This window comes from Delphinapterus leucas, chromosome 20, assembly GCF_059928025.1.
Source record: "Delphinapterus leucas isolate spDelLeu-1000000601 "Yukka" chromosome 20, BTC_Dleu_Yukka2, whole genome shotgun sequence".
Taxonomy (NCBI): domain Eukaryota; kingdom Metazoa; phylum Chordata; class Mammalia; order Artiodactyla; family Monodontidae; genus Delphinapterus; species Delphinapterus leucas.
This window is the reverse complement of record NC_143148.1, coordinates 3,121,465-3,147,920: the sequence shown is the minus strand read 5'-3', so window position 1 is coordinate 3,147,920 and position 26,456 is coordinate 3,121,465. Positions and strand designations below refer to the sequence as shown.

Sequence of the window (26,456 nt, the reverse complement as noted above, 5' to 3'; positions counted from 1 at the left end):
CTCTTCCAGGACAACCGCCCAGTCTGCACCCGGGCGCGAGTGCGGGCCGAGCCGGCAGCCTCTCACCCCCTCAGCAGCAACTGGCCGGTGCGGAGCCCTCCGTTTACCCGAACTCAAGAACCACGCACAGCAGGGACAATTGGATAGTGCGATTTATTGCCCCCCGCACCCCTCCTCCAACCGTGCCCAGGCATGGGATGAGACGGGAACCCGTTTTCTGCGGGGTGCGCCTGGGACAGGGGCTAGTTCCGCTCCAGCACTTCTCTGCTACCCCACATCCAGGAGGGGGAGGAAGGACTAGGGCGAGGAAAAAGGATGGGACCCGCGAAGAAGAGAGAAAATAATAGGTAGGCGGGGTCAGGAAGGGGATATGATTATAAAGAAAATTCTAAAAGGGGAAAGGACCCCTCTTTCCCTTCCCTCTCTGGGGCCCCTCCGAGTGGAAAGGTCCCAATGTTCGCCATCTTCTCAACACCCCCCCGTTGGTGGGGAAGAGAAAGAGGGAAAATGGTCTTTCGCTCGTGGGTTTTGTCGTATCTTGGTCTCTCTAGTTCTCACACGTCTTGATTCGGGCTCGGCCGAGAACCTACAAGGGTCAGGCCAGGCCGAGGGCCGGGCGCGGGGAGGGGCCGGGCGGCCCGGTGAGCGTCCCCAGTGTCCCGCCCCAGGCCCGCCGCACCTCTCAGGCCGCACAGGCCGCGGGAGGGGAGGGGGTAGAGCGCGCCGCCGGTCCGGGGCAGCCCTCTGTCCGTTTCTCCCCGGGTCTCTGGGTCCTGCGCCGTCGTCCCCGCCAAGCCCGAGGGGCCCCGCCCCCCCGGGCCCCCGCCCCTACCGGCCCTCCCCGCCACGGCACTCGCTGCACCGCCCGCCCGCCGCCTCGTCGTCGTCGTCGTCCTCCCCGCCTGCCCGGTAGTAGCTCTGTCCGCAGCGGCTGCAGACGGAGGGAGCGCCCACGGCGTGGACCTTCTTGTGTCTCCGCAGCGCCGCGCCCTGCACGAAGCCCTCGCCGCACTCCACGCAGATGTGCGCGGGCTCCTCGCCCCCCGCCGCCCCGAGCCCGTCCCCGTGCTGGGCGCGCTGGTGGGCCAGAAGCCCGGCCCCGTGCCCGAAGCCCTTCCCGCACTCCACGCACACATACGGCTTGGGGGCCGGGGCGCGCCGCGAGCGGGGTCCCGGCGCCTTGGTCCCCGTGCCCGCCATGGCTGCGGCCGCCGCGGCCCCCTCGCCCGGCGCGCCCACCACGATGATCCCCTCGCCGTCGCCCACCGGGATGGCGATCTCGCCGTCCGCCGCCGCCGCCTCCTCGGGTGCCTTGGCCCGGCGCACGCTGGCCGCCAGCACCTTGGCCGCCACGCCAGGCCCCGACAGCTCCGGGTGCAGCCGCAGGTGGCGCGCCAGGCTCTTGGGCTGGCTGAAGCCGCGGCCGCAGCGCGGGCACACGAAGGGCTTGAGGCCGCTGTGCGAGCGCCGGTGCTTGGCCAGGCTCTTGCTCTGCGTGAAGCTGCGGCCGCAGTCGGGGCAGGCGTAGGGCTTCTCCCCCGTGTGGATGCGCTGGTGCTGCATGAGGTTGGAGCTCCAGCTGAAGCGCTTGCCGCACTCGGAGCAGGCGTAGGGCTTCTCGCCCGTGTGGATGCGCCGGTGCTGCACCAGGTGCGAGCTCTGCGAGAAGGTCTTGCCGCAGTCGCTGCAAGCGTTGGGCCGCTCGCCCGTGTGCGTGCGCTGGTGCCGCGTCAGCTTGGACCAGTGGCTGAAGCTCTTGCCGCATTCGTTGCAGATGTAGGGGGCGGGCGGCCGCGGCCGGGGCGGGGGACCAGCCGGGGGCGCCGACTGGGGCGGGGACAGCTTGGTTGGGGGCCAGCTGGGGACGTCGTCGTCATCCATGATGAGAATGTCCACTGGAAGGCAAGAGGGGAGAGGAGGGAGTCAGAGAGCCTACGTGCGAGGGCGGCCTGGGGCCCCTCCACCTGCTGCTCTGCGTGCCCCCGGGAACCTCGCTCACCTGTGTGCCCTCCCAGGCTTCCCTGTAACGGGGGCGGTGGCAGAACCTCCCTCAGAGGGCAATTGGGCCCTGCCAGTGCGGAGCCCTCCTCACGGACCTGGCCCTGGTCAGACGTCCCTCCCATCGGTCCCCTTCCCCTCACCCCTCCTAGTGTCTGTCCTCAGGGCATCGAACACGCCCTGGCATTTTACTAAACATTCATTACCCATCCCTTAGGACTCTTCCTTCCTTCACGGCCGTTTCCCCAGCATCTAGAACAATGCCCGGGACTTAGTAGGGACGCCAGAAATGTCTGCTAAAGGAAACAACAGAAACCAACAGGGGTACGGGATGGAGGTATAGGGAAGGCTCCTAGTAAAGAATGCCTCCCGAAGCCCAGGCCCCAGGCTGGGGGCCAGCAGAGCGCGTCCCCGCCAGACCGGAAGGCAGCCGCAGCGCGGTTTCCACCTTTGCCCAGGGACAAGGGCTTGCAGCACCCTGTGGGTGTACAAGCGGGAAATGATGGTGTCACATCTGGGCTCTCGGAAGATAATCCTGGCTGCGGGTGGAGAAGAGAGAGAGGAAGGGGTCACCGGACTGGTTAATGGGATCACAGGCCGCATGAAAGTCCTGACCCTCCATTAACTGGGAGTGCAAACTCCAAACACCGCAGCCTCTATTACAGACTTCCTCACCCTGGTCCCTGGGTTTGTAGGTACTGTATGCCCAGTGCAGACAATAAAGGAGCGCGGGGCCTTGGTCCCGGCGTCTGCAAACTGAGGGCACCACCACGGGCCATCTGCCCAACAAAGCCTCTCATACAATTACGCTGCGCCTGGCCTGAGCGGGCGGCCTCCCGGGAGAGATGAGAGCCTGCCCCTCCCCGCAGCCTGCCCAGCTCTCCGAGACTGTTCTGTGTGCACGCTTGGCCTGCTCTGTGTGCACCCTTGGCGACATTTGCCTTCCCTGTCCGGCTTAGGCCTGAGTTACAGAATGGAGGTGGGGCACGTGCTCAAGCCCGGACTCCTGCCTGGGTTCCGGCCTCGCTCTCGGGGGCACGGCCCCGCCCCCTGATCACAGCCCCGCCCTCCCGCCTCTGGCCCCGCCCCTAGGTGCACCGCGAAGGTGTCTTTCAAAGGTGAATCCCATTATAACCTACCAAACATTGTTTTCCCTCTCCCTCTCACTAGCCTGCAAGCCCACAAGGACAGCGGCCCGATCCCTGTGTTCCAGCACCTGGCCGGGAACAAAGTGCTCCAACTGTCCTGAGACAGTGGTCCCATGCACTTAATAAGCATCCATGCGTTTAAGTCTTGTAAGGTGGGCTCCATGGAACTCGGGTCTTTACAGGTGAGAACACCAAGGCACCAGGAAGATGAACCACTGCCCAAGGCTACACGGCCTGGGAGCAGCAAAGCAGTATCTGCACGGGTAGTCTGGGTCCCAAGACCGCCTGTACTGGAAAGGGTACTGGGATATAGAATCATATATGCAGCAGGAAAAAAAAAAATCCAGGTAGGAAGTCTGGGCCGGGTGGGGGCCGCTTTTCAAGAGGTGACACAGGGCCCACTTTGGTGTCAACATAAATCAAGAAGTGGCATCATGGGGATTCCCTGGCCGTTCAGTGGTTAGGACTCCATGCTTTCACTGCCATGGGCCCCAGTTCAATCCCTGGTTAGGGAACTAAGATCCCGCAAGCCACCAGGCACAGCCAAAAAAAAGAAAAAGAAATAGAGTCATAAGCACATTATGTGGAGATATTCAAGAATAAAAAACTGAACCTTGGGGAGCTGTCTGCCTCTGAGCAGTGTGTCCGGGCAGCAGGGGTGGACTGGGGTGGGCTGGAGAGGAGACTTGCTCTTTGCGGGAAATGAGCCGCACCACCTGACCCATACATAGCAAGTATTCTGCACTCCTTTGATTGAAATAAACGTCTTGTTTTCAAAGTTGTCAAGAAAGTTTAACAATACGCCACTTGACTCAGCGATGAAGAGTATTTACAATCATGATGACAGGAACTGAACACAGCCCATCTGAACTTGTGAAACACCTGTAACTCAATCCGGGGCCCTGGATGCGGGGGGGGGGGGCGGTTGGCGAGGGGCCGACCACCCGTCCAGGTCCAGAAACGGGGAGAGAAGGCCCGAGGAGCCGGCTGGGCAGTGAGGTGCGTGCAGCGGGTGCAGGCTTCCTCTGTAGCCTTGGGCTACGTGACTCTTCTCTCCGCTGCTGCGTGCTGTCTACCCCACGCACTACTTTTTAAGCAGGTGTTAAGCTGTTAAATGGAAGAGGGTCTAATCACTTCGGGAGGCGGGGTGCTCTCTCAACCTTCGGATTCCTGGTCCCCCCTGCGAGTGGGTGCAGGGACCGGCGCTCTCCAAGCAGCGGGCGGCTCGCACGCACACCAGAGTCTGAGTCTGCACCCCTCCAGGTCAGGCTGGAAGTCAGCGGCTTCCCTCTGGGCCGCCTTCCTCATGGGGGCAACTTCACTGCCGCACAAACGTCATCTTTAGAAGGATGCAAGAATTCCCGGAAAGCGGAGAGGACATCGACCAGCACAAAGGGCTCACTCAATAAAAAGCACAGAAATGACGAGTGATCGCCATTCCCGAAGGGAAGGGGAGGGGTGTCCCAGGCTCCAGGTCCCGTCATCCCACAGCAACTGTCACTGTCCTTCTCTCGCTGAAGGAGGGCTCAGCTCCGGCTCCTGCGCTCTGGGCCCAGGCGGGGTCCTGCCGCCCACGCAGCTTCCCGCCCCAGGGTGGATCCTCCCAAGCAGACCTTCTGGGGAAGGGCAGGACCTGCGGCTTTACCGAATGTTAACCTTTTTCCCCTAAAACACACGACATGCAGAGAGCCCGGAATGCAGAGCTGACCACAATCAATGCAGAAAGACAAATGCCCCGTCAAGATACAGGTCTTGGCCACCCACCGGGAGTCCCTCCGTGCCCTTCCCAAGCTCACCCCCTCTCAACCCCAAATATAACCACCATCCTGACCTGTGCAGTAATCGTTCCCTTGCATTTCTGTACGGTTGTCACCCAAGTGCAACATCCCAGACATTACAGTTCGGTCCGTTACTTTTTCAGTATTTTTTTTTTTTTTTTTGCGGTATGCGGGCCTCTCACCGCCGCGGCCTCTCCCGCTGCGCGAAGCACAGGCTCCGGACGCGCAGGCTCAACGGCCATGGCTCACGGGCCCAGCCGCTCTGCGGCATGTGGGATCCTCCCGGACCGGGGCATGAACCCACGTCCCCTGCATCCGCAGGCGAACTCTCAACCACTGCGCCACCAGGGAAGCCCTACTTCAGTATGTCTTTAAGTCTCCTGTAAGACACGACTTCCTCCATCCCTTGCTTTTCCTTACGATTTTCCTTTTGAAGAAGCGCAGCCCTACAGCCAGTTGGACCCTTGCTGACTGCATGCTCCTAGTGCCCTGCATCTGCTGCCGGTTAGCAGCTGGCTCACCCAGCCCTGCCAGCCCCTGAAGTCATTCTGAAGGTGCAATCCTGTTCTTTCACTGAAGGCACCCGATATCTCGTGTTTCTCTTTTTGTGATATCAAGGGCCACCGATGCTCAACGCTTAGGTCTGCTGATTTGTCGAGGGGTGCAAAATGGGGCTGCCCTGTGGTTTCTCCTGCGTTTAGGAGCTGGAATAGCTTTTAGAGACTCTACATCATCTGTTGGTTGGTACCCAGTGGTAAATTTCATGTGGTTATGGCAGGATGAATCTCATTTCCCCTTACCTGCCCAGTTTTCCAAGTTACGAACTGGTTCCCTACCACCCTCCAAGGTAACCACGTAGTCTTTCCTTTCTTAACATCATTAGGAGATCACGGATTTAAATATATCTGGTAGGCTGCACTGCCTGCCATCTTCAGTGCGTGGGAGCCTCAAGTGAGCTCCGAGTCCTTTGGACGGGACCCAGGTGGTCTTTGACAGATTCTCTGCCATCCAGCCTAACAAGGGGCTACAGGTTCATCCATACTTCCCACCCCAAACCTGCAACTGGCCGTTTCTCCAAGGGACTCTGGTTTCTTTTCGTGGGCAACAATTTCAAAATCAAAATGTGGAAATGATCTTCGCTTTTTTTTTTTTTTTTAAGATAAAATTCCTGTGACTTCTAACTGATACTTCCCATACGAATTTAGGCCAAAAGGCTTTTATGCGGTCTTTTCTAGGACATCTGCATCTCTGTTCCTCACTAGGGGAGGAGAGGACTTGACTAGCCCATAATTGCTTATTTGCTGAACCCACATCACACAGCTTCAAGATAAGCATTCTAACTTGAATGGTTAGAATCACCCCCACCACTGCCAAGTACCATTCCTGAGAAATCAGGTGAACTATTCCTGTTCCCCTCACTGATTTCACAGCCAGACCTCCACCGCCTGAGCCCTCGTTGAGCCTGCCCCGACTCAGCACCCATCTCTCTGGCCACGGCGGCTGCGCAAGGCTCACTTGCCCGCAGACTCCTCGGGAAGGCCCCACGACACCCCTGTTTGCTCAGCTCCTGCTGGCTGAGGTCATCTGCACCCTTCCAACGTGGAAGGCAGTCTTCCTGAATACGATCCTTAGCTCTACCTTTTCTTCCCCTGAGAATCATAAATATGACTCCATTTTCTCCTGGCATAAAGCATTGCTGGCAAAGTCTGACAGCAATCCCATCTATTTTGCCTTGTAAGTCATTTGCTCTTTTTGCCTAGATGCCCCAAAGGATTTGCTTCTTCCTTTAAAGCCCAGTGACTTGAATAGAATATGTCTTGTTCATTCGAGTTGATATTCTCAGATTTGTGATATATTCCTTCAATACCTAACTTTGACATTTCAGGAATGTTTTCTGGACTCGTAGTTTTTACCATTATATTCCTTTGGATTTCTTCTTCAAAGGGCTTTCTTTACCTAACTTCAGTACCTGTTTTTTTTTTACTCTGCCTTAATCTTTACTCATTTCTTTTTGATTTTAAAATGGCCCTCTTTTTCACCTTCGATTTTTCTTAAGAAACAATGTGTTATTTTTATTCAGTCTTGAATTCCTCCTACTTCACTTTGAAATTAATTTGACTCTATTTCTAATTCTCTGCTGAGTTCTGCCCCCTGGGCTGAGCTGTTCTGATCTTGCACTTCCAGGGGCCGTCATCTCCTGGCCACTCTGAACAATCCTGACCTGTCTGCAGGTGTATCTCTGACCACCCTCCCTGTCTGTGGAGATACTATTTGCCCCTCTTCTTTTTTATTCTAATAGCTTCCTGGGGGTGGAAGCAAGAGGACCGAACTCACCATTTTCCAGTTTCGCTCATTTCTGTGGTCAGTCTCCCTGAACTTCTGGGAGGCTACACTCTGGACAGCGTTTCTGGCTCCTCAGGGCTCCCTCTTCCGAGTGCAGGGCTGCCTGCTCTGCGGCCACCCCTGATTTTATCTGGACCTTCCCTTCTCCCTTGTGGCCAATGACAGGGGTCCCACTCGATCCTGAACCCCCTCCTGACAGGCTCTGCTCTGCGTGGGTCCTGCCCGGGCAGGGCACTTTACCTGGGTAAAGGAAGCCATGGGCCCTAGCAGCCCCACGCTCCCTGCTCCTGGTCTGGACAGAACCCCTCCAGCTTCAGTTGCTGGCCGCAGCGTGACCAGCCCCAAGTCCTCCGGTGAACCCCCGAGGGCTACCTGGGGCGTCCTCCCCTCCTGCCCCTGCTAACACCACACTGGCCCGGCTGCTGGCTTGTCCGCATCCAGCTGTATTTTGGGGCTTTGCACCTAAGGTGTGCTGCCAGTGTGACCCGGGAACATGGGTTTTGCCCACAGGCAGTTGCTGTGTTTTTACGTGGGTCTGCTGTCATCCGGCTCAGACGTGGCATTTGCGGTGAACTCTGCGGGGTCATTCTGGAGGGCACTGAGACGTGAGAGGCGGGCTTGAGAGCGGGAGGCCAGGACCCTGTCCCTGGTGGGTGATTTCCAACACACCAGCTGAAGACTTTCCCGCCTCAGAATTGGGATGTCTCTTTATTATTCATTTTTGGATGGCTTCTCTTTCTGAACACCCTGTAGCTAAGGCCCCAGGCTGAGCCTGGACAGCTCTCGCACCTGCAGGCGGTGGGCCGGGGTCAATGCGCCAGTGAGGCAGCGCAACAGACTCTGGCTGCAGCCTACGAACAGTCCAGGCCCCCAGGCCCCTTCCACTGGCTCCCGGCTGCCTCACCCTGGGCGGTGGCCTGGCCTCTCTCTGCCCAGCACCCTCTGATCAGCACCCCGAGCTCGAAGGGTGTGAGGATTCCATGAGAGGGCCTGCCCAAGGTGGCTGGCCTCAAGCTCGGGGCACACAGGAAGCGCTCACAGCCCTGCTCACGGACCCCTCGTCCTGACCCAACAGGCAAACAGCCTACAGGGGCTACCGCCAGCCCAAGCCTCCTGCTCCTGCGTCCAGGCATCAGCCGGGGGTTGGGGGGGGGTCTCAGGGCAGGGGTCCGGCCCTGTCCCATCACAGGAGGCTGCCACAGAGGTAGGACCCAACAGGGCAGGCCCAGAACCAGGGGACGCAGGGCAGCTTGGAGGCATCCAGGCCACACGGCTTACAAGCTGAGCGAAGGGGTGTCACGCGGTTGGAGGCACCACACAGGGAGGGGCCGGAGCAGACTTGCAACAGACTCCGGTGGGGGGTTGGGTTGGGGACAGCAGGCCGGACAAAGGGGATATGAGAACCCACTTGTGCTTTGTTGAGGTTTCCTCAAGAGAATGAGTTAGTGGACAGAGTGTAAAATTAAAACCACCTTACTTCAAGGCAAACATGCATTTTGGAGACAGCTGGGGACACCTTCACACACTGGGCAACGCTTCGTCAGGTGAGATGAGCGTTTGTTATTGCTGGAGAATCTGTAGGTGAAATGATACAATATCTGGGATTTTCTTTAAAATTCTCCAGAAGAAAAAGCAGGCACAACCAGGGAAAAGACCGCAAAGTACCGCTCACCGCTAAGGCTAGGCAGTGGGAAGCGCAATCACCACACTATCGATGTTTGCAATTTCCAGCATGACACAGACCGTAAAATTAATTTTAAAAAGGCTAAAAGACAGGGAAAGGAGGAAGGGGCAGGCCCAGCGGCATGAAATGGGGAAGGATGGGCCGTGCGCCCTCCTGCTGGGTGGTGGAGGGTCTGCGCCCCACGTGCCATGTGCCCTGAAATCTGTTTCCTCCTGTGTAACCACGGCTGCCCGGAGCCAGCCCAAGGAGCTTCCCTCACCCCCTCAGTGGATCTTAGAACTAGATCAGGCGAAGGGGCTCGAGTGCTTTATGCAATCTATCCCCAGCCCGCCCAGGCCCTCGTAACCTCTCTTGGACGACTACGACACGCTGGCACCGGGATCACGACTTCAGAGCCTGTTGTACAAATAACGTGGTCGCGCCCATTCACTTCCACGCTGCAGGGGCGCAAGGCCTACAACGCTGAAAACACCTCCCCTCTGCCCCTCACAGCAAGAAGTGCTGGCTGAACCCATCCAAAACGCACGAGGACGGGACGCCCGCATGAAGACGCATCAAAAGCAGCATGAAAAAGAGCTCATACTTTATTTCTCAGGTGCCCTGCATGAAAACCCCTGGAAACGGGGAGCACATCTTCACCAGAGGGCAAGGGGTGAGGCCGTGAAGGGGCCAGCGGAGCCAGGTGGGGTCTCAGCAAGCAAAGCCTAGTCCCCGAGGGCTCAAAGATGAGTTTTATTCAACCCAAATAACGCTTTGTCAAACAAAACATGTGGCCAATATGTTTGTGACAGATAAAACCCCAGAAAGATACAAGCCCCATAAAAACCCAGACACCCAGCTGTCCCCCAGGATGGTCACTGGCCCTGCTCTGTGAGCCTGCCGCTCCCCACACATCACAGTTTGTCCCCAGCTCTCCACGTCCTGGCCCACTGGTATGTGGGCCTGCCACCCTGGTCTAAAGAGCATCCCGCCCAGGAGGTCCAAGGGGCCACCTAGAAACGGTGCCAAGCACCCAGCGAGGGGAGGGGGCAGCCCCCAGGGGCTCCCAGCTGGGAGGGAACTCGGAGAATCCACACAGGCCCGGGAGGCAGCCTGGCTGAGCCCCCAGAGGAAGGATGGTGAGCCCCGAGCCACGGGAGGGGAAGGGGAGACAAAGGAAGCGAGGGTCCAGGGAAGGGTGAGGGACCAGCTGGGAAGAACTCCCCAAGGCCGCCTCACCTGGGTTCTCATGGCTGGCCATCTGCTGGTCCTCAGAATCCAACGGCCCCGGAGACCACGCCTCTTCCCGCAGCTCCATGTCTGGGTCCCTGTTAGAAGGGGACGAGACAGAGGACAGAGTTTACAGGACGCCAGACTGGACAGAGGGCCCCGGGGTGGGGGGACAGGTGCTATGTGGGCTCCAATTGCCCGGCTCAGGCCCAGCAGACAAGAGGTGCATGGCGGCAGGGACCTAAGGGCCAAGGGAGAGATGGCCCTCTGCTCCCCCACTGGACAGGGGTCCGGCCCGAGGCCACATGCAACCTGGGTGAGGAGAAAGTGTTCCGGCTGCGGCCACCTGGCCGGGGCTAGCATCCCAGCTCCACCGCTGACCAGCTGGGGCCGGGGCAAGAGACCCCCTCCACCCCCCCACTCGGTTTCCTCACCAGGAAGATGGAGGACGGCCCGACACATGGGTCGTGAAGTCTACGCGAGACAAGTACAGACGGAGCTCTCACCCCAAGCAAGGGAACCCTAAATCCACTCCAGGCCAGGGCCCATCCCACCAATCAAGGCCAGAAGGGCTCCCCTGTCAGGCCCGTCCTAAGGCCTCTCCCTGGACCAGGATGAGGCAAACCCCACTGAGACGTGACAGTGTGTGACAGGGAGACAGGTGACATGGGCACTGAGCGTCTGAGCAGCTCACAGTCTGAGGTCTGCTTCCAGACATGGGCCAGCCAAGCAAAACTCCACACCAGGCCTGGACACAGCGACGATGGACCCTCCGGGGACCTGCACGGGAGGAGCGCCGGCCGCTCTGGTCCCAGCCCCTGGCCACCACTCGCCCTAACCCTGGACGTTTCTTATGAATGGGCATCACACAGCACGTGGCCTCTGGCGTCTGGCTTCTCTCGCTGAGTGGCACGCTCTCAAGGCTCACCCACAGAGCAGCGTGTCAAAATTTCCTTCCTTTTCACGGCTGAGTAATGCTCCCCTGCAGGGGCAGACCGCGTGTTGTTTGTTCCTCTGTTCTTTGGGTGACAGACAGAGCCTGGGTGTTTCCCCTTTGGCTAAAGTGAGCACAGCTGCTGCGGACACTGGCGTGCACGTCCCTCACATACCGTGTGGCCTGCCTCCAGAGCCCACACTTCCACTCCCCGCCGCTGCCCGGGGCAACGCCACGGCAGAGCCTGGCCCTTGGGGCGCACAGCTCAGCCTTCCTCCCCTTCCCGCTCTGGCCCCTGCAGGGTGGGCAGGGCAGGAGCTGCCAGGCCTGGGCTCCAGGCTGCTGTGCCTGCATCTTGGACTCAGTGTGCAGGGCGGGGAGGTGTGGGCAGGCACCCAGCCCCAGCAGCGGAGCCTAGTACTGGGGCCACGGCATTCCGGTCCCCTCTGGGCCCTGCTCCTTGGTGTGACATCCCTCCCCAGCAGGACGCTGGCAGGCAGGCAGGCCTTCTGACAAGAAGGGGCACACCGACTGGGACCCGGGGCGGCGCCTCGGTTCCTCCTCTCGTGTTCAGGCCCCTTCAGGTGCAAACCAAGGCCCGTCTGTCTGCATGCACGCAGCTCAGAGAACCTCTCCCCACACAGTCCTTCTGTCCCCCACTCCAGTTGGGGGAACTGGCATCTGGGAACGGAGCCATCCAGCCCCAAGCATCACACACCCTGGCACAACAAGCCTGACCCATTTCTCTTGAATCCCCCAGTAACAAGGGGCTCACCACTATCCAGGCACTGAAAGGAGCCCGTTCCATGGCCCGCCCCTCAGTAACCTCTGCTGACATCTGCCAGAAGCTCTAAGAACTGGCCCGTTTAACCGGCCGGTTTAGTTAAGCAATAAACACATGCGGCTGTGCCGAGCAAGTCGCTCACAAGCCCCCAGGTACTGTTCTCAGTGGTTGATGCAACCCTCTGGGCAGATGTGACCGTCACCCCCAGCCGTGAGGATTCCGAGGCAGGGGCGGCAGAGCCGGGACGTGAAGGCAGACCGTCCCGGCTCCAAGTCTGTGCCCAGAACCAACGGAGCTGCCGCTCAGGGTCTGGGCCTGGCTCTCCCGAGCGCTCACTCACGGAGTCCTGAGACCAGGAGACGGGCAGTAACCGGAGAGGCCAGGCCTGCCGCAGAGCTCGCGGGCCAGAAGGGAAGGCGGGCCCAGGTCCCACAGTCAGACGCAGCCCTACATTAACCTGCGCCCAAGTGCCCCACGTGACCACCCCCCCCACCCCCCCGGGGTCAGGGCACAGAGGTGGAAGCGCCCAGGAGCAGAGAAGGGACACAGGCCGCATGGCTCACCCGCTCCGCCATCCTGACGCTCAACAAATGGTCACAAGGACTCTAAGAGCAGGGGCGCAATCCAAGGGCAGGACAAGCCAGGAGGCCAGGGAGGGAGACGCCCCTCAAAGAGGCCTGTCGGGGCCTGGGCCACCTCTGGGCGGAGATGCCCAAGCACCCCCTGGACCCGGCAGTGAGCAGACCGTTGGGACACGAAGAGGGAGACACCCCCACCAAGCACGCAAGAATTGCCGAAACCTGACGAGAAGGTGGGAGCCTGAACCAGGCAGCTCATGGGAATGGAGCCAGTGGCGAGACGTGAGGCCGGTGGTGAGGCAGACAAGCTCTGGTTGGAGGCCACGGCAGGGTTGATGACAAAACCAAGGCAGCTTCCCGTCACTGTATCTGAGCCCAACTGCATCTGGGCCTGACGAGAAGATAAGGCGGGAGTGTTAGAGGCTCCACAGGCTGGGGGTGTGCTGTGCGCATCTCCTGAGACACTGATGTAATTAACTCTCTTCTCCCCACCTGTCCCAGTCACCCCCCTCCCCCACCGGAGAACACTGTGGTAAACAGGCTGCGGCCCCTGCCTCATGGGGAGGTCCCTGCCAGTCCAGGAGACAGAAAACCAATGAGCACAGGAAAGGAAAGGTGATTTCAGACAATGCAAGTGCCATGACACACACAGAGGGGCTGGGAGCAGGAGCAGGCCTGAGATGAACAAGCAGTGTGGAGGGAGAGGGATGCAGGCAGCAGGGACAGTGGGTGCAAAGGCCCGGGGTCAGCAAGGAGGCTGTGAGGCAGGGCGGGCAGATTCTCCTACAGGGCCTGGAAGGCCAGGCGGAGGCCTGGGGAACCGTGTGAAATGCAGGGTCTCTCCAAGGGGGGGCACTATGACAACACCTGTTTCACAGACGGGGAGACTGAGGCTCAAGAACGCAGCGGGGCCAGATCCCGGGTCCCTTGCAGCAACAGCAGGGAGCACCTGGACAGCAGCCAGGAGTTACTCAGCGCTGGTGGTGCGGGACTCAGGGCTGAGACGACTCCCAGGACCCTGGCAGCCGGGGGACAAAGGAGGACGCTGCCCTGCCTCCCTCCTGGGCCCATGGCCTCGCTGCAGGTCACGGGGCAGGGGATGTACCCGGCCTCCAGGGCCCTGCCGAGACCCTCCGGGGGCCCCACGACAGTGCCAGGCACAGACATGTGCTGCCAACAGGTGGGTGACAGGCCAACTAACAGAGCAGAGGCTCGAGGGACAGAACACAGTGCACCCCAAATCCGACCCCCACGACCACCCCCCTTCTAGGACCCACTGCAGGAAGTGGTGAGACCCATACCGGAAGGACAGACCGGCCCTCGGACCCATCGGGCCCCAGCCCCTAGCGGGCCGAGAGCCGGGTACAACATGCACAATCCAGTTGACGAGGGCCCAGTCAGGTGATGCCGCTGTGGAGCTCACGGCCCCTGCCCGGGGAAGCCCACTTCATAAGCTAATCTGCGGGGAAAACCCAAACCTCGGAAAATGCTTCCTGCAGGGTTTGCCACAGCAAGATTTAGAACAGGGTAAGAACCGGAAAGAACCCGCCAGCCCCGTGGTGGGAGAAAGTGTAATAAGATCACAGACCATGGGAAGCGGGTCTACGGACATCTCACAGCCTCTGAAACAACGCTGTAAAGTGGCCGCCCCGCCCCCGCCCCCCCGGCCAATAACAGTAAGAGCCATCTTAACATTTTCTTCTCCTTTACCTTCACCTTCTCAATTTTTTTTACATTAATGGATAATTACTTGTGTAACGAGGGGAAAAGACTAAAGGTTGGCTTCTTTCTGGTGACAAGGCCTATGTATCACAACAGGGAAATCGGGGTGTTGGGGAGAGAGAACTGTGCGGGCCCTCAGATCACAGGTAAACGTGAAAACTGCACGGCGGGCGGGTGTGCCAGTAGGGCAGCCGCTGTGAAGAGAGCCTGGCACGTCCTGATAATGACGAAGTCACTGTGTGACCCCAGGACCCCACTCCTAAGTGTTATTCACAGCAGTGCTGTGCGTGACAGCCAACAAGGGGTGACAACTCCAACGCCCGGGGAAGCAGCCAGCACACAAGGCCACTCAGAGCGCGGCTCCGGGATGTGAACCGTCCAGGCCGAGATAAGCGGCTGCCAGCCTGGGGGTGGGACGGGGAGGGGTCGCGCACTGGCACGGGGTTTTTTGGAGCGATGAAAATGTTCTGGAATCAGACAGTGGTGACGGTTGCGCAACTCTGTGGCTGTATTAAAAACCACTAAATTGTACACTTTACGAGGGCGAACTTTCCAATATGTGACTTACATCTCAATTAAAAGGTAAAAAGACCTAAGAATTCGTACGGGCCTTCTTATTCAAACCCCAGCAACAACAGAAACACACAAGAGAAAGAAAAGGAAGAGAGGCCAAGGGCTCGGGGGCTGAGGAGGTGGGACGGACAGAGGCCGCTCCTCTGTGGCTTCTGGGTTGAAACTCGTTTGCCAGGCGGTTATCACGTGCTGCCACTGGAACAATCACGTCTAAGTCAATAAAGCAGGGACTTCCCGGCCTCGAGCGTCCACCTCAGGCCAGCTTCCTGCAGCGACAAGGCCTGGGCTGGCCTCCATCCTCCTTCCAGGGAACCCACAGGCTCTGGGGGAAGGGACGGAGGACAGGGAGGTGACAGCGGCCAGCCCTGCACCAGAGATTTCCCTGCACCCAGAGGTGCTTACTGAGCACCGGGAGCCACGCTGCCCAGAACAAGGCAGTGAGGGAACCAACACCCCGATTTCCATGGTGGGAAGAGCCAGCAGGAAAGTGAGGCTGGGCATGGAGGGGAAGGGGCTGCTCTTGAACCAGGACGTGAGATGCAGAACTTCCACCTTGATAGGCTGCTTTACCACACTGATGACCCCGAATTCAGGGCAGTCGGAAAACAGCAGGTGCAACAAGGACGCTCTGAACGCACCTTCTCCCCCGAAAGCAGGAGGCACATGAAAGTGCCCTCCCGGCTCCAGGAAGAAGAAACATCCCGAGAGAGATCTGCTAAAATGACCTTCCTTCCTGCATTCCCCCGGGTCCCGCGGTTACTCCCCACCATGGCACCTGCTCACCCTGGTGTATAAGAAGCACTCCGGCGATTTTCTCCTGAGGGCTCCCAAGCTCACGGAAGTAAAATTCGTATGCTTTTCTCCTGTTAATCCGCCTTAGTCAGTCCAGCCGGAAGCCCTAGGAGGGCAGAGGAAAATCCTACACCCCCTACAGACTGCCAAAGGCCCCTCCATGGGCCAGACTGGAGCCAAGACGGGGTAACGTAAGGGAGGGTCCGTACACAATGACCCTCCTGGAAGCTGCCCTCCAACCAAGAACGGTTCTCACGGGGTTTAAATGGTCACATGTTAACTGGTATGTAGGTGTCAACATATACCCTCAACATGGCCTCTTGGTCTGTAAGCCCTCAAACGTTTACTCTCTGGCTCATTAAGGAGAGTTTGCCGACCCAGATGCGAAGGAATGACGGATGCCAGGATTTAGGGGAAAGCGTCCCAGGCCAAGCAGACACACAGGAAAGGCCTGGCTGGGACAGGATAGGTGGGCCTGAGGGAGGCTGAGCCCTGGATGTGGAATGGAGGGCGGGAAGGGGCAGGTGGGGTGCCTGCAGGGGCCACAGCAGGGCCACCAGTGGTGAGGGAGCCCTGCGCATGGGGGTCAATACTCTGTGGTCGCCACCCTGAGACTACTGCTAATCTTATCTCGGGATCTGTGTTTTGCACAGGAGGTCCTACGGGGGCCTGGGCAGGAGCCAGGCCTGCACCCCGAGGGCAACCCTGTACCTGGGGGAGTGCGACAGGAAATACCAAGTTAAAAACACCCTGACAGGCTGAGAGACCTCGGAAGAAAGGGAAAAGCTTTTTTCTTGCTTTTTGCCCAAGGGGCTCACCTATTCATTTCATGCCAGGCCCTGAAAACGACGGAGCCAGCCCTGCCCTGGGGTAGTAGATGAGGCACTAGAGGCAGAGGGGACAGAGCAGGGCCGTGCAGGCCCAGCCAGGCGTCTGCATGGTACTCCAGACACGGCAGGAAGCCCTGACTAGGCAGAACTTTACTACGAGGCCCTAGAAAGATGCAGCTTCTCTCGCTGACTTCTGGGGGGTCGGCAGGGGCTCCCACTGGCGCTGCTGGTCAGGGGTGCCTGGCGCAGGGCACACCTGGGGACTCGGGGACAGTCCGCTCTGCATTTCGGTTTCAGCCCTGAGCAGAGGGAGGTTACACCACCCACCAGGGAGACTGAAAACCAGCCACGAGGTGAGAACACCCCGGCGTCTCCTCTGTCTCCGCGGAAAAGGCCCCGGCGGCAGTGCTGCCCTGGCTCCTGGCACGGAGGCTGGAGCCCGGTGCCTCGGCCACTCCACTCTGTGACCCTGCACATGCGGCTCAGCCTCTCTGGGCCTCGGCTGCCGCCCCCGTGCAACAGGGACCAGCAGGTACCCCTGGAGCTGAGTGAGAGGTCAGGAAGCGCGTGCTGGGGGACCAACCGCAATCCTGGTGAAGAGCCGAGGGCGGTCACTAAACCATCCTACCCAGGTCCCTCCCTCCCCCGTCCAGCCAGTCACTCATGCGCTCATCCACTCAAGCAGCTGTTGGGCCCTCTTGTCCTGATCCGGGGGGCTTGGGGTCCTGCCCCAGGACCTCAGAGGGGAACGGCCAGAGCTGAGGGCCTCGGGCAGCCCCTAAGCTAGCTGCTCTCAGGACCCGGGCGGCTCTCTGGGGGAGAAGGGGCAATTCCTGCAGCCAGCCTGACTGTGGACTCTGATGGCCCCGGAGGCCAAAAGCAGAGGGTCCTACTCTCCCCCGGCCCCCCAAACGCTCAACAGTACCGGCCCAGCCTCACCCTGCTCAGACCCCCGCTCTGCAGAGACGAAGACACGCCCCCGCTGGGGCCTTGAGCCATTCAATTAGCGCTGGCTATTAAGTGCAAGACAAATTATCGTTATTATTGTTGTTATTAGATCCCGCCCACCTCCTCTGGATGCCTGCCCACCAATTACCCAGCTCTTTCTTCTGCTGCCAATCTCACCTCGTCCTCCTCCCCCAGCTCTGCTTGCCTGCGGCTCCCTGCTCCCCCGTCCTCGCTCTCGCTCTCCGCCCCAGACCCTCCCCGCCCCAGACCCTCCTGAGGGCCCACTCACTTGTCCCCTCACCCCCTCTCTCTCCTCTCCAGCTGCTTTCCCTCCACTGTCGGGGCTGAGCTGTGACCCCCACCTCCTCCCCCGCCATCCTCCAACCGCCACTCCCACAACCTTCTGGTCACCAAATCCAGTGGCTACTTCTCAGCCTTGACCCCGGGGACAGTAGGCAGCACCACCGTCTGCACACACGCTCCCTCCCTTCCCGGAGCTCCCTCCCCGCTCCCCCTCCCCTGCCCGCCATCCTCACCACCCTCCTCTCCCAACTCCCACCCCCCGGGGGCCTGCACTCCTGCCCAACACCCCTCCACAGTCCATTCCCCACACCACGGACCAATTCATCTTTTCAAGGCACTCAGTTCAAATAAGCAACTAAAAACGGGCAAAGGATCAGAAGAGAGGTTTCTCCAAAGACAGCATGCTGTTAAGTACATGAAAAGATGCTCAACATCATCAGCCCTCAGGGAAACGCTCATCAAAACCACAGAGGGACCCCACTGTACACCCACTGGGACGGACATAATAAAAACAGAAAACACAAGTGTTGGCGAGGGTGTGGAGAAGTTGGAACCCTCGTGCATTGCTGCTGAGACTGTGAAATGGTGCAGCCACTGTGGAAAAGAGATTAGCAGCTCCTCAAAAGGTTAAACACAGAATTACAGTATAATCCAGCAACTCCACTTCTGGCCACGTACCCAAGAGAAATGAAGACATGTCCGCCCCAAAATTTATACACACGTGTTCACAGAAGCATAAATCACAACAGCCAGAAAGTGGAGACAACCCAAACCCCCATCACCGGGTGAATGGACGCACAAACGTGGTCCATCTGTAGCTGGAGTATTACTCAGCCAGGAAAAGGAAGCACTGACCAGTGCCGCATCACAGATGGACCTTGGCAGACACAGACCACGTGGTGTGTGATTCCACTCACGTGAAAAGTCCAGGACAGGCAAATCCAGTCAGAACACAGACCAGTGGTTCTCAGAGGCTCCGGGCCAGGGGACATGAGTGGGTACACAGCCTTTTAGGGGATGATGAGAAAGTCCTAAAATCAGCGTGGTGATGGTTGCACATCCCTGTGAATACGTTAACTGTATACTTTAAGTAAGTGAACTGTACAACATGGGAATTACATCACAATGAAACTGTTACTTTTTTTTTTTCAGGTAGCTCAGTTCACATCACTCCCCTGCCTGAACCACCTCCAACATGTGTCCGCTGCACTCAGTCCAAAATCCAGACCCCTCTGCAGGTCCCGCAGGGCCCCATCGGCCCCAGTCACCCTTGCAAACTCACTTCCTCCTCCAGCCCCTCACTCCCACCTCCTGCCCAGCCCTCCTCTTTCCCTCCAGAGAGCCTGGCCCAGTCCTCCACCTGCCTGGCCCCTTCTCACCTTTCAAGGGTCTGCTCAAATGTCAAATCCCTAGCCCAACAAGCCCTGCCCACATCCCAGCGCGCAGGGCCTACTTCCCTCCAAGGCCGCCACCACCCACCACTGTTTGGGATGGCCCTCCTCATCTCCAGCATCCGCTCCTGTGCACACCAGCTCCCTGCAGGTGAGCGGGCTGGAGCTCTCAGCCCACCGACTCAACAGGGCCGCCTCAGACCCTCAGCCCCTCTTCAGCCCTCCCTGGATGGTAGGTGCCCCCCAGTACCCCCAGGGCTGCAGGCACACCCCTACATCTCCCATCCAGCTCCCTCCTCACTTCCCTTTTCTGTAGGCATCCTCACCCCTCACTCCAGGCCTGAAGACCCGGTCTGTTCCCTCCTCTGCATCTGTCTGGGCCCCCCGGGCCCCCAAGGTGGTCCGGGAGCCCTCCCCACGTCAGACCTGTGGTTTGAATGTTGGGGGAACGTCTCTGTGATGCCATCAGGATCTTGTACCCCTTTTTTGGTGGCAACTGTCCGTGTTTCCTCCATGGATTGACCATTTAGATGTTTTCTGTCTGGTCTGGGGCCAGCTGGGCAGACCACTCTTCCCTACAAGGATTCCAACATGCTTAGACACACAGGGTTGAGCAAGGCCCTGAGGCTACCCCTCCAGTTTCCTTCTGTCTCTCTGCTTCCTCCCCCTTTCCTTCAATTAGGCTGCCTCCTGCTATGTCTATTACACTGCTTTATTTCCCCCACCTGGCCTCTCTCAGGTCCTTTGAAGCCCTTCCCAGGGGCCCAGCAGGGCCGGGCTGGCTCAGAAAAGAGTGAGCTCAGGGTAGACATGCACAGCCCCAGTCACCATTCCCCACCTGCTCCACAAGAGGCAGAAGTTTCTGGAACTCCTAGAACCCTGACCTACTGTTACGGCCGCAGGCCCACCCAGGAGTAGAGGGGAGCACTGCAGCCTCTGCCCCGTCCCAGCCACCGGCCACCACCTAGTGCTTCTAGAGCTTCCGAAACACTTGTGACCACTCCTGATTCTTAAATGTTGGTGAGCAACTGAAAATTGTTTAAACAAACAAAATACTCTTCAGGACAAAAACAAAAACCAGAACTGCACCTATGGGGCATCTCATGTTCTGTCACCCCTCAATCAGGCCAATGGGCCAGACTCCCCATCCTCCGGGTGAGCATGGACTCTCCCAACCTGGCCATCTGTGCGATCTGCACGGTGCTTCCTTCCACCTTGCCCACCCGCCTTCCCCCTGTAGATCTGCTACCAGAGCCCAGCAAAAACAGCACCTCCTCCGGAAATCCTTCCCAGACTTCTCCCTTCCCTCAGCTCAACTGTCCCCTCTTATCAAATAAGACCAGTTTGCAGGACTTCCCTGGTGGTGCAGTGGTTAAGAATCTGCCTGCCAGTGCAGGGGACACAGGTTCAAGCCCTGGTCCGGGAAGATCCCACATGCTGCGGAGCAACTAAGCCTGTGCGCGACAACTACTGAGCCTGCACTCTAGAGCCCGTGAGCCACAACTATTGAGCCCACGTGGCACAACTACTGAAGCCCGTGTGCCTAGAGCCTGTGCTCTGCAACAAGAGAAGCCACCACAGTGAGAAGCCCGCGCACCACAACGAAGAGTAACCTCCGCTCACCGCAACTAGAGAAGGCCCGCACGCAGCAACAAAGACCCAATGCAGCCAAAAATAAATAATTACTTTTTTAAAAAACTGGCCAGCTCGCATTCATCAAGCACAGGCTACACACTGCAGACTGCACACAGGGTGCAGCAGGAACATAATCTTGATCCCCCCCACCACCAAGAGACGAGAGGCCGTCCTCTCTGGGCAGGAGGGCAGGCTGCCAGGGTCGGGATCGGCCTCACCACCCACCAGCCTAGGGCAGGTGCTTCACCCTGTGTCTCCTCTTCGTGGGCTTAGCGTCAAGATCAGACGAGATGACGCGCTCCACAAGGAGCCAGGTGCCCAGTACTGCCTAGTAAGTGTGAACCAGGAGTCTAAAGCCCAGTTCAGACAAGTTCACTGGCTGACCCAACGCCACAGAGCCACAGGGCAGAAGGGCCAAGATGAAACCAGTGGGCCAGACTCCAAGGCACTTCTTCCCCTTCCACCGAGGACAGGGGCACCTGCTCCCCTTATTTCCACGATTACAGATGCAGCCTATGTCCCTGGGAGGATCTCCCTGGCTTACTCACCCCTGCGTGTCCCCCACGCAGCACCGGAGGACTGCGACCTCCCAGCAGACCCTGCACACAGAGCCCCACGGGGCCACAACTTTCTGGCCGGCCTGACCCTGAGCCTCAAGGCTGGGGCCACGTCTGATGCGTCTTTGGGTCCCCAGCAACATTCATTGCCAGGCTGCCCACACGGGACTCCTCATTTGGCATGAGAGAGCCCAGAGACCAGGCAGACGGAGCCAGGGAAAGCCCGCCAAGGCGGGCCCAGGAGCAGCCCAGGGCCCTCCCCGCCAGCCCCTCACCCCAAGCTCTGCTGGCTGGCTGCACAGTGGGGTGAGGCAACGGCTCTCTCTGCTCCTACGACAGGGCTGCTGACCCTACTAACGTGACAACAGAACTCCCCTACCTGCCTCATAGGTTAGTGAGGCCTCCTGACACCTGCATCTCAGCACACACTGCCCGTGTCCTCACCACCCGTGAAAGGCACACCTGAAATGAGGGGCTGGGTCTCAGAATCCCCTGAGCCAGCGGCCCCGCCTATACAAATCTTCACGATAGCTGCCCCACCGGAAGGGGATACCCGAGTCCCCAAACCAACTAATGACACCTAAGAGACCTCCTTCAGAACAGCCTTTGTCTCCCCCAGGCCCCAAGCCTGGCCAAAAGAAGCTGACGCAGGCGGCGGCATCATGGGAAAGGGCCAGGCTCTGGATTCACACAGACCCATGCTCCGGTGCTGCCGTGGCGCCTGGGACTCAGTCCCCCCCAGAGTGGGGTGACCACCCCATCCCAGGGCCTCCGAGGGCTCAGGACACTGAGTACCGGGCACAGGGCCAGCCGCCTGCCTAGGGCTCAGCCAGAGTGTCGTCAGATCTGCAGTCTGTCTCTACCAGGAGGCCAGGGCCAGAGCTGAGTCCCTGGGGGCAGTGCCCGGCACGTGCCTCGGCAGGCAGGAGACCTCAAGCAGCACTGCGGGACAGCCAGCCAGGGTTAGGGGTCTATGGGCCTAATCTGAGCACAGGTGCCCCGAGATCTGTGTGCCCAGGAGTGACCACCAAAGAGCACAGGGCAGCCAGGCAGTCGCTGGAGGCCATGGAGCAAGATTACCTCTGCCTGCCCAGAACTCACCATTCTCCTCCCCGGAGTCCCAGAATCCTCTTGGCCAATTCCTCTGTCTTTCAAGACTCGGAACATGCCATCTCCCCAGACATCCTTCCCTGACCAGAATGCCCTCCCTCTGGGTTCCTCTAGCTCCCAGGGCTATCCTGGCAAATTCCCGAGCCTTGGGCTTCCATGCACGTGCCTCCCCGCCAGGGCTCTGAGCTGCTCCAGGACAGGAAGCGCTGCCCAGCCGAGTGACCCTCCTCTCCCACCCCACCGCAGAGCACTGCACCAGGACCACCGCTGTGTCCAAGGGCCCAGCACAGGGCAGGGCCTGGGCAGCAGCTTTGATGGACCAGGCTTATCCAGCGAACGGTCGACTGTGCTCTCCATCTTAAGGGACTGAGGAGGAAACTGAGCCTGGGAAAGGGGAAGTGGCATGTCCAAGGTCACAGGGCTGGAAGTGACGGAGCCAGAGCCTGGCCTAGGAATGCCTGGCCCCAGAGGCCTGTCCACATGCTTACACCCACTTCTATGAGATCTGCTTTGGCTCTAAGAGGAAAGCATTAAGAACCTTCCTGCCAAGATCAATACTATTATTATTATCCCTGTTTCACTCAAGTAGAAACTGAGAAATTACTTGTGCCGCAAGGTCACAAAGGTGATGAACGGTGAAGCTGGGACTTGAAAGCAGGTCAGTCTGACCCCAGAGCCCCGGGCTAACGCACTGCAGTGCTGCTCCTGGGCCCAGCATGGTGCTAAGCCCTCCCTGTTCTCTAGCTCTGCTGGGTGGTGGTCAGACCTGGATGACTTCCAGGAGGAAAAGGGCTAATACAAGAGATAACATTAGAAGGAATCTGATCTCAATGTTCTCTGTGGCTGAGGCAGGAGGACCAAAGGAGACTACATCAGAGACAGGTAGGTGAATGCCAGCTGCATTTAGCCAAAGAGGCTTACAGTCTTAGGAGATAAGCCAGGATCAACAGCAACTGTGCTTCCCCAGAAGCGAGGCCAGACCCAGCTCCTAGCTGTATCCTCAGCATTGCCCAACGCAGGGCCGGGCACCAGGAACCACACGGAAAACCCAAACCAAGTCAGTCCTTTCCTAAAACGCTGACTGCCCCTCTGGATTGGGCTGGGTGGGGTGTCTTCCCTGGCTCCCTCGGCCCCCTGGATGAGGACGGGGATGGAGAGGGGAGGAGAGGGGCACGGACCTCTGTCCAGGTCTCTACCCGCTCCCTCAGGGACCTTGTCCATCTCCCTGTCCTTGGTGCCAAGCATTGGTAACGGCTCTGTAACAGCCTCTGTCTACACTCGCTGTGGCTCACTTTTCCGACTGAGCACGCCATCCCAAGCTTGCCCGACCCCGCGGGACCGAAGGGCACTCATTTCCACGAACTGGGGTGTCCCCCTTTACGGCGGAGACTGGGAGCTGGGGTTCAGGGGCGCGGTTCGGCGCCCGGGAGGCCTCGGGATGGCCATCGGGCCTGGCCACCGTCCTTGCCCTGCCCCGCGGGCCACGCGGTGCCTGACCTTGGCCCATCACTTCCCCTCTGGCGCACGCGCTTCCTGCCCGCCGCCCGCGCAGGGGCGAATGAATGAGCCTCCCGCCGGCCGGAATGCCCGTAATTATCGGCCGGATCAAAGGCCGCACGCAGCCCGCCCGGAACGACAGCGGGACCGAGTTCCTTTGAAAGGGGGAAGAAATGGGGGCAGGCCGGGGGCCACGACGGGCCCCCCGGGGCCGCCGTTTCCGGTCAGGCAGGCTGGGCCCGCGCGGCCTCCTCCCCCACCGGGGCCTCAACTTCCCCCGGGAGTCGCCACCGCTTCCGGCCACGACCGGCCGGGGAAGCTAGGGAGGACGCGTTCGCCCGAGCCTCCGGCCCGGCGCGCGCTCCCGCCTCGGGCGCGCTCCCGGGAGCGGCGCACGCGCACTCCCCAAGCGCGTTCCCCGCAGCCCCTCCCGGTGCCCCCGCCCCGCCCCGCGTCACCGGCCGCGCGCCCACTCACGCCCCCCCAGCGGCGCGCACGCGCACTCGCCCGCCCAGTCGCGCTCGCCTCCCGCCTCCCCGCCCACCCCCCCGGCCGCAGCCCGGCGCCCTGAGGCGCGCGCCCACCCGGCCCCCGGCGCATGCCCCCCGCCCCCGCGCCCTCCCCTCACCTCCTCGGTCCCGGGGCCGCCGCGCCGCACTCCTCCTCCTCTCTCCTCCCTCGCGGATGGTGGCAGCGGCGGCAGCGGCGACTCAGACCCTGGGGTCAGGGGGACGGGCGCCCAGGCCGGAAGTGACCTTCCTGGCCGCTTCCGCCCGCGCCGCTCCCCCCTCCCCTTCCCACCCCACCTCCAGCCTCCTCCCCGTCCTCGCCGCTCTAGGAAGGCGAGCCCGGCAACCCCCTAGCTGCCGACCCCCCCCCCCCCAGCTAAATGGTGCGGAGCGGGCGCCCCAGGGAGCCACTTCCGGATGCGTCTAGGACAAGGGTCCTCCGTCCACGCTCTGTGGCGCCGCGCTCTGAGGGGCTTCGGGCCCCGCCCCCTTCCAGGACAGGAGGCCCGGGCTCGGCCCGTTAGGCGGAGACTTCCGGGTGTCTAGGGAGGTGCCCCCCGCCCCCACGCCGGGCTCTCGCGCCTGCGCATTCGGCTCCCGGCGCTAGCCCGGGACGGGAGGCGTTCTTGATGACGGCAGCTAGGGCGGCTCATGCCACCCATGGTCCTCCTGTCGTCTCTATCATTGTAACCCCTTCCCTGCCGACGCCGCTCTCTGCGGCTGGGGCCCGCGTGCCCGGAGGGGTCCCTCGTCTGCCACCCTGGTCCTTTCTTTACTGGACTGAGCGCTTCAGGCGCCGCCCGGCGTCGACGTCCATCTCTTGAGCCTGTGTCCTCCTTTCTAAAGTAACATTGCACGCCTGCCTCCAAGGGCTTTTAGATACATTAAGTCCTATTGAGTACCCAGTCTTGTTTTGCAGATACGAGGAACAGAGAGATCAAGGCTCTTGGCGAAAGTCACACAACCGAGAATGCAGAGCCTGGGCTCGAACCCGTGGAGTCTGGCTCCAAATTCTTGCATTGACCCGTGCCTGTGCAAACTGCCTCCTGTAACAGAATATTTTTTTAATTAATTTTTGCTGGAGTATAGTTGCTTTACAATGTTGTGTTAGTTTCTGCTGTACCGCAAAGTAAATCAGCTATACGTATAGATATATCCCCTCTTTTTTGGACTTCCTTCCCATTTAGGTCACCACAGAGCATTGAGTGGAGTTCCCTGAGCTATACAGTAGGTTCTCATTAGTTATCTATTTTATACATAGTATCAATAGTGTATCTGTCACAGAATATTGATCATAGCAGCTAGGGATCCACCTCCCCTCTTGTGAGGAGGGTGCTTTGTAAGCTTAGTTAGCTGTTTCTGTTAGTAAATATATGCTTTTCAAATTCCTGTTTACACCACAGTGTCCTTGCAGGCTGGGACCCTCTCGTCCTTTCCCGGGTCTGTAGTTGGCTGGCTGTCACCTAAGCAACAGACGATTTATCGATGTTATTTATAATTATTTTCTTATCGTCATCACCAAAACAGTCATAAGCTTGGAAGTCATTAGCTTGTTGAATAACACCTTTCACAGCCTCAATTTAATGAGATGATCTGTGTACATTTGCTTAATTCAATACCTGGCTCATAGTAAGCTCTCAATGGAAATGGTAGTGATTAATATTACTTACTAGTAGTATTATTTCTACTACTGTGGCTGCTGTATGCCCTCAAGGCTCAGCCAGCATCAATCATAAAATGTGCATTGTTGATTTAATAATATCCTTTCAGGAAAAAACAAAAAAAAGTCCTGTATTAAGTGTAAATAGTAAGGTATGCCTGTGTCTCACCTTCAGAAATACTACATAGGTAAAATTTTGAATGCATCTTAGAATGGAGGGAAAGGGCTATGACATTAACAATAATACAACTTATTTATATGGGTATGAACTTCACCCCCACGATACCTGTGTATAAGAAAGGTCACACGTTTGTGCTCCTCTGAATCAGATCATTCGGAACTTCTCTGGTTGGTGGGGGAAACAGCTGACTAAATTAAGGACCCAATGGCAAGATCCAGAGCAGCTCTTTTGGATAACCAGATGGAAGCCATAAATGGAGGATAGTGGAGCAACAAGCTAGAACGGGTAAGAT

At 59.0% G+C, this 26,456-nt stretch overlaps 1 protein-coding gene across 5 annotated transcripts; it reads right to left on the bottom strand.

Annotated features, from left to right (window-relative positions):
• Positions 1-134: 134 nt before the first annotated feature.
• On the bottom strand, positions 135-24,610 carry ZNF787 (zinc finger protein 787). Of its 5 annotated transcripts, none has more exons than XM_022584973.2 (4): positions 24,443-24,604; positions 12,679-12,847; positions 10,170-10,258; positions 135-1,895 (listed from the first exon to the last, which is right to left on the bottom strand). In XM_022584973.2, the coding sequence occupies exons 3-4, from the start codon at positions 10,246-10,248 to the stop codon at positions 829-831; spliced, it is 1,146 nt and encodes a 381-aa protein (XP_022440681.1). In that variant the 5' UTR covers positions 10,249-10,258; positions 12,679-12,847; positions 24,443-24,604; the 3' UTR covers positions 135-828. The 5 variants fall into 5 exon arrangements, 4 of the variants coding, with proteins under 4 accessions (XP_022440681.1, XP_022440683.1, XP_089758126.1 ...); XM_022584975.3 differs by lacking the exon at positions 12,679-12,847 and adding an exon at positions 8,745-8,842 and having other exon boundaries at positions 24,443-24,603; XM_089902000.1 differs by lacking the exon at positions 24,443-24,604 and adding an exon at positions 15,535-15,612.
• Positions 24,611-26,456: the final 1,846 nt, after the last annotated feature.

What these genes read in the sequence shown, in the direction of transcription:
- ZNF787 (XM_022584973.2), bottom strand. Translation starts at nt 10,248, where the DNA reads ATGGAGCTGCGGGAAGAGGCGTGGTCTCCGGGGCCGTTGGATTCTGAG. An exon ending in GGCCAGCCATGAGAACCCAG is followed by an intron (nt 1,896 to 10,169) that starts GTGAGGCGGCCT and finishes CTTGCCTTCCAG; the next exon opens with TGGACATTCTCATCATGGAT.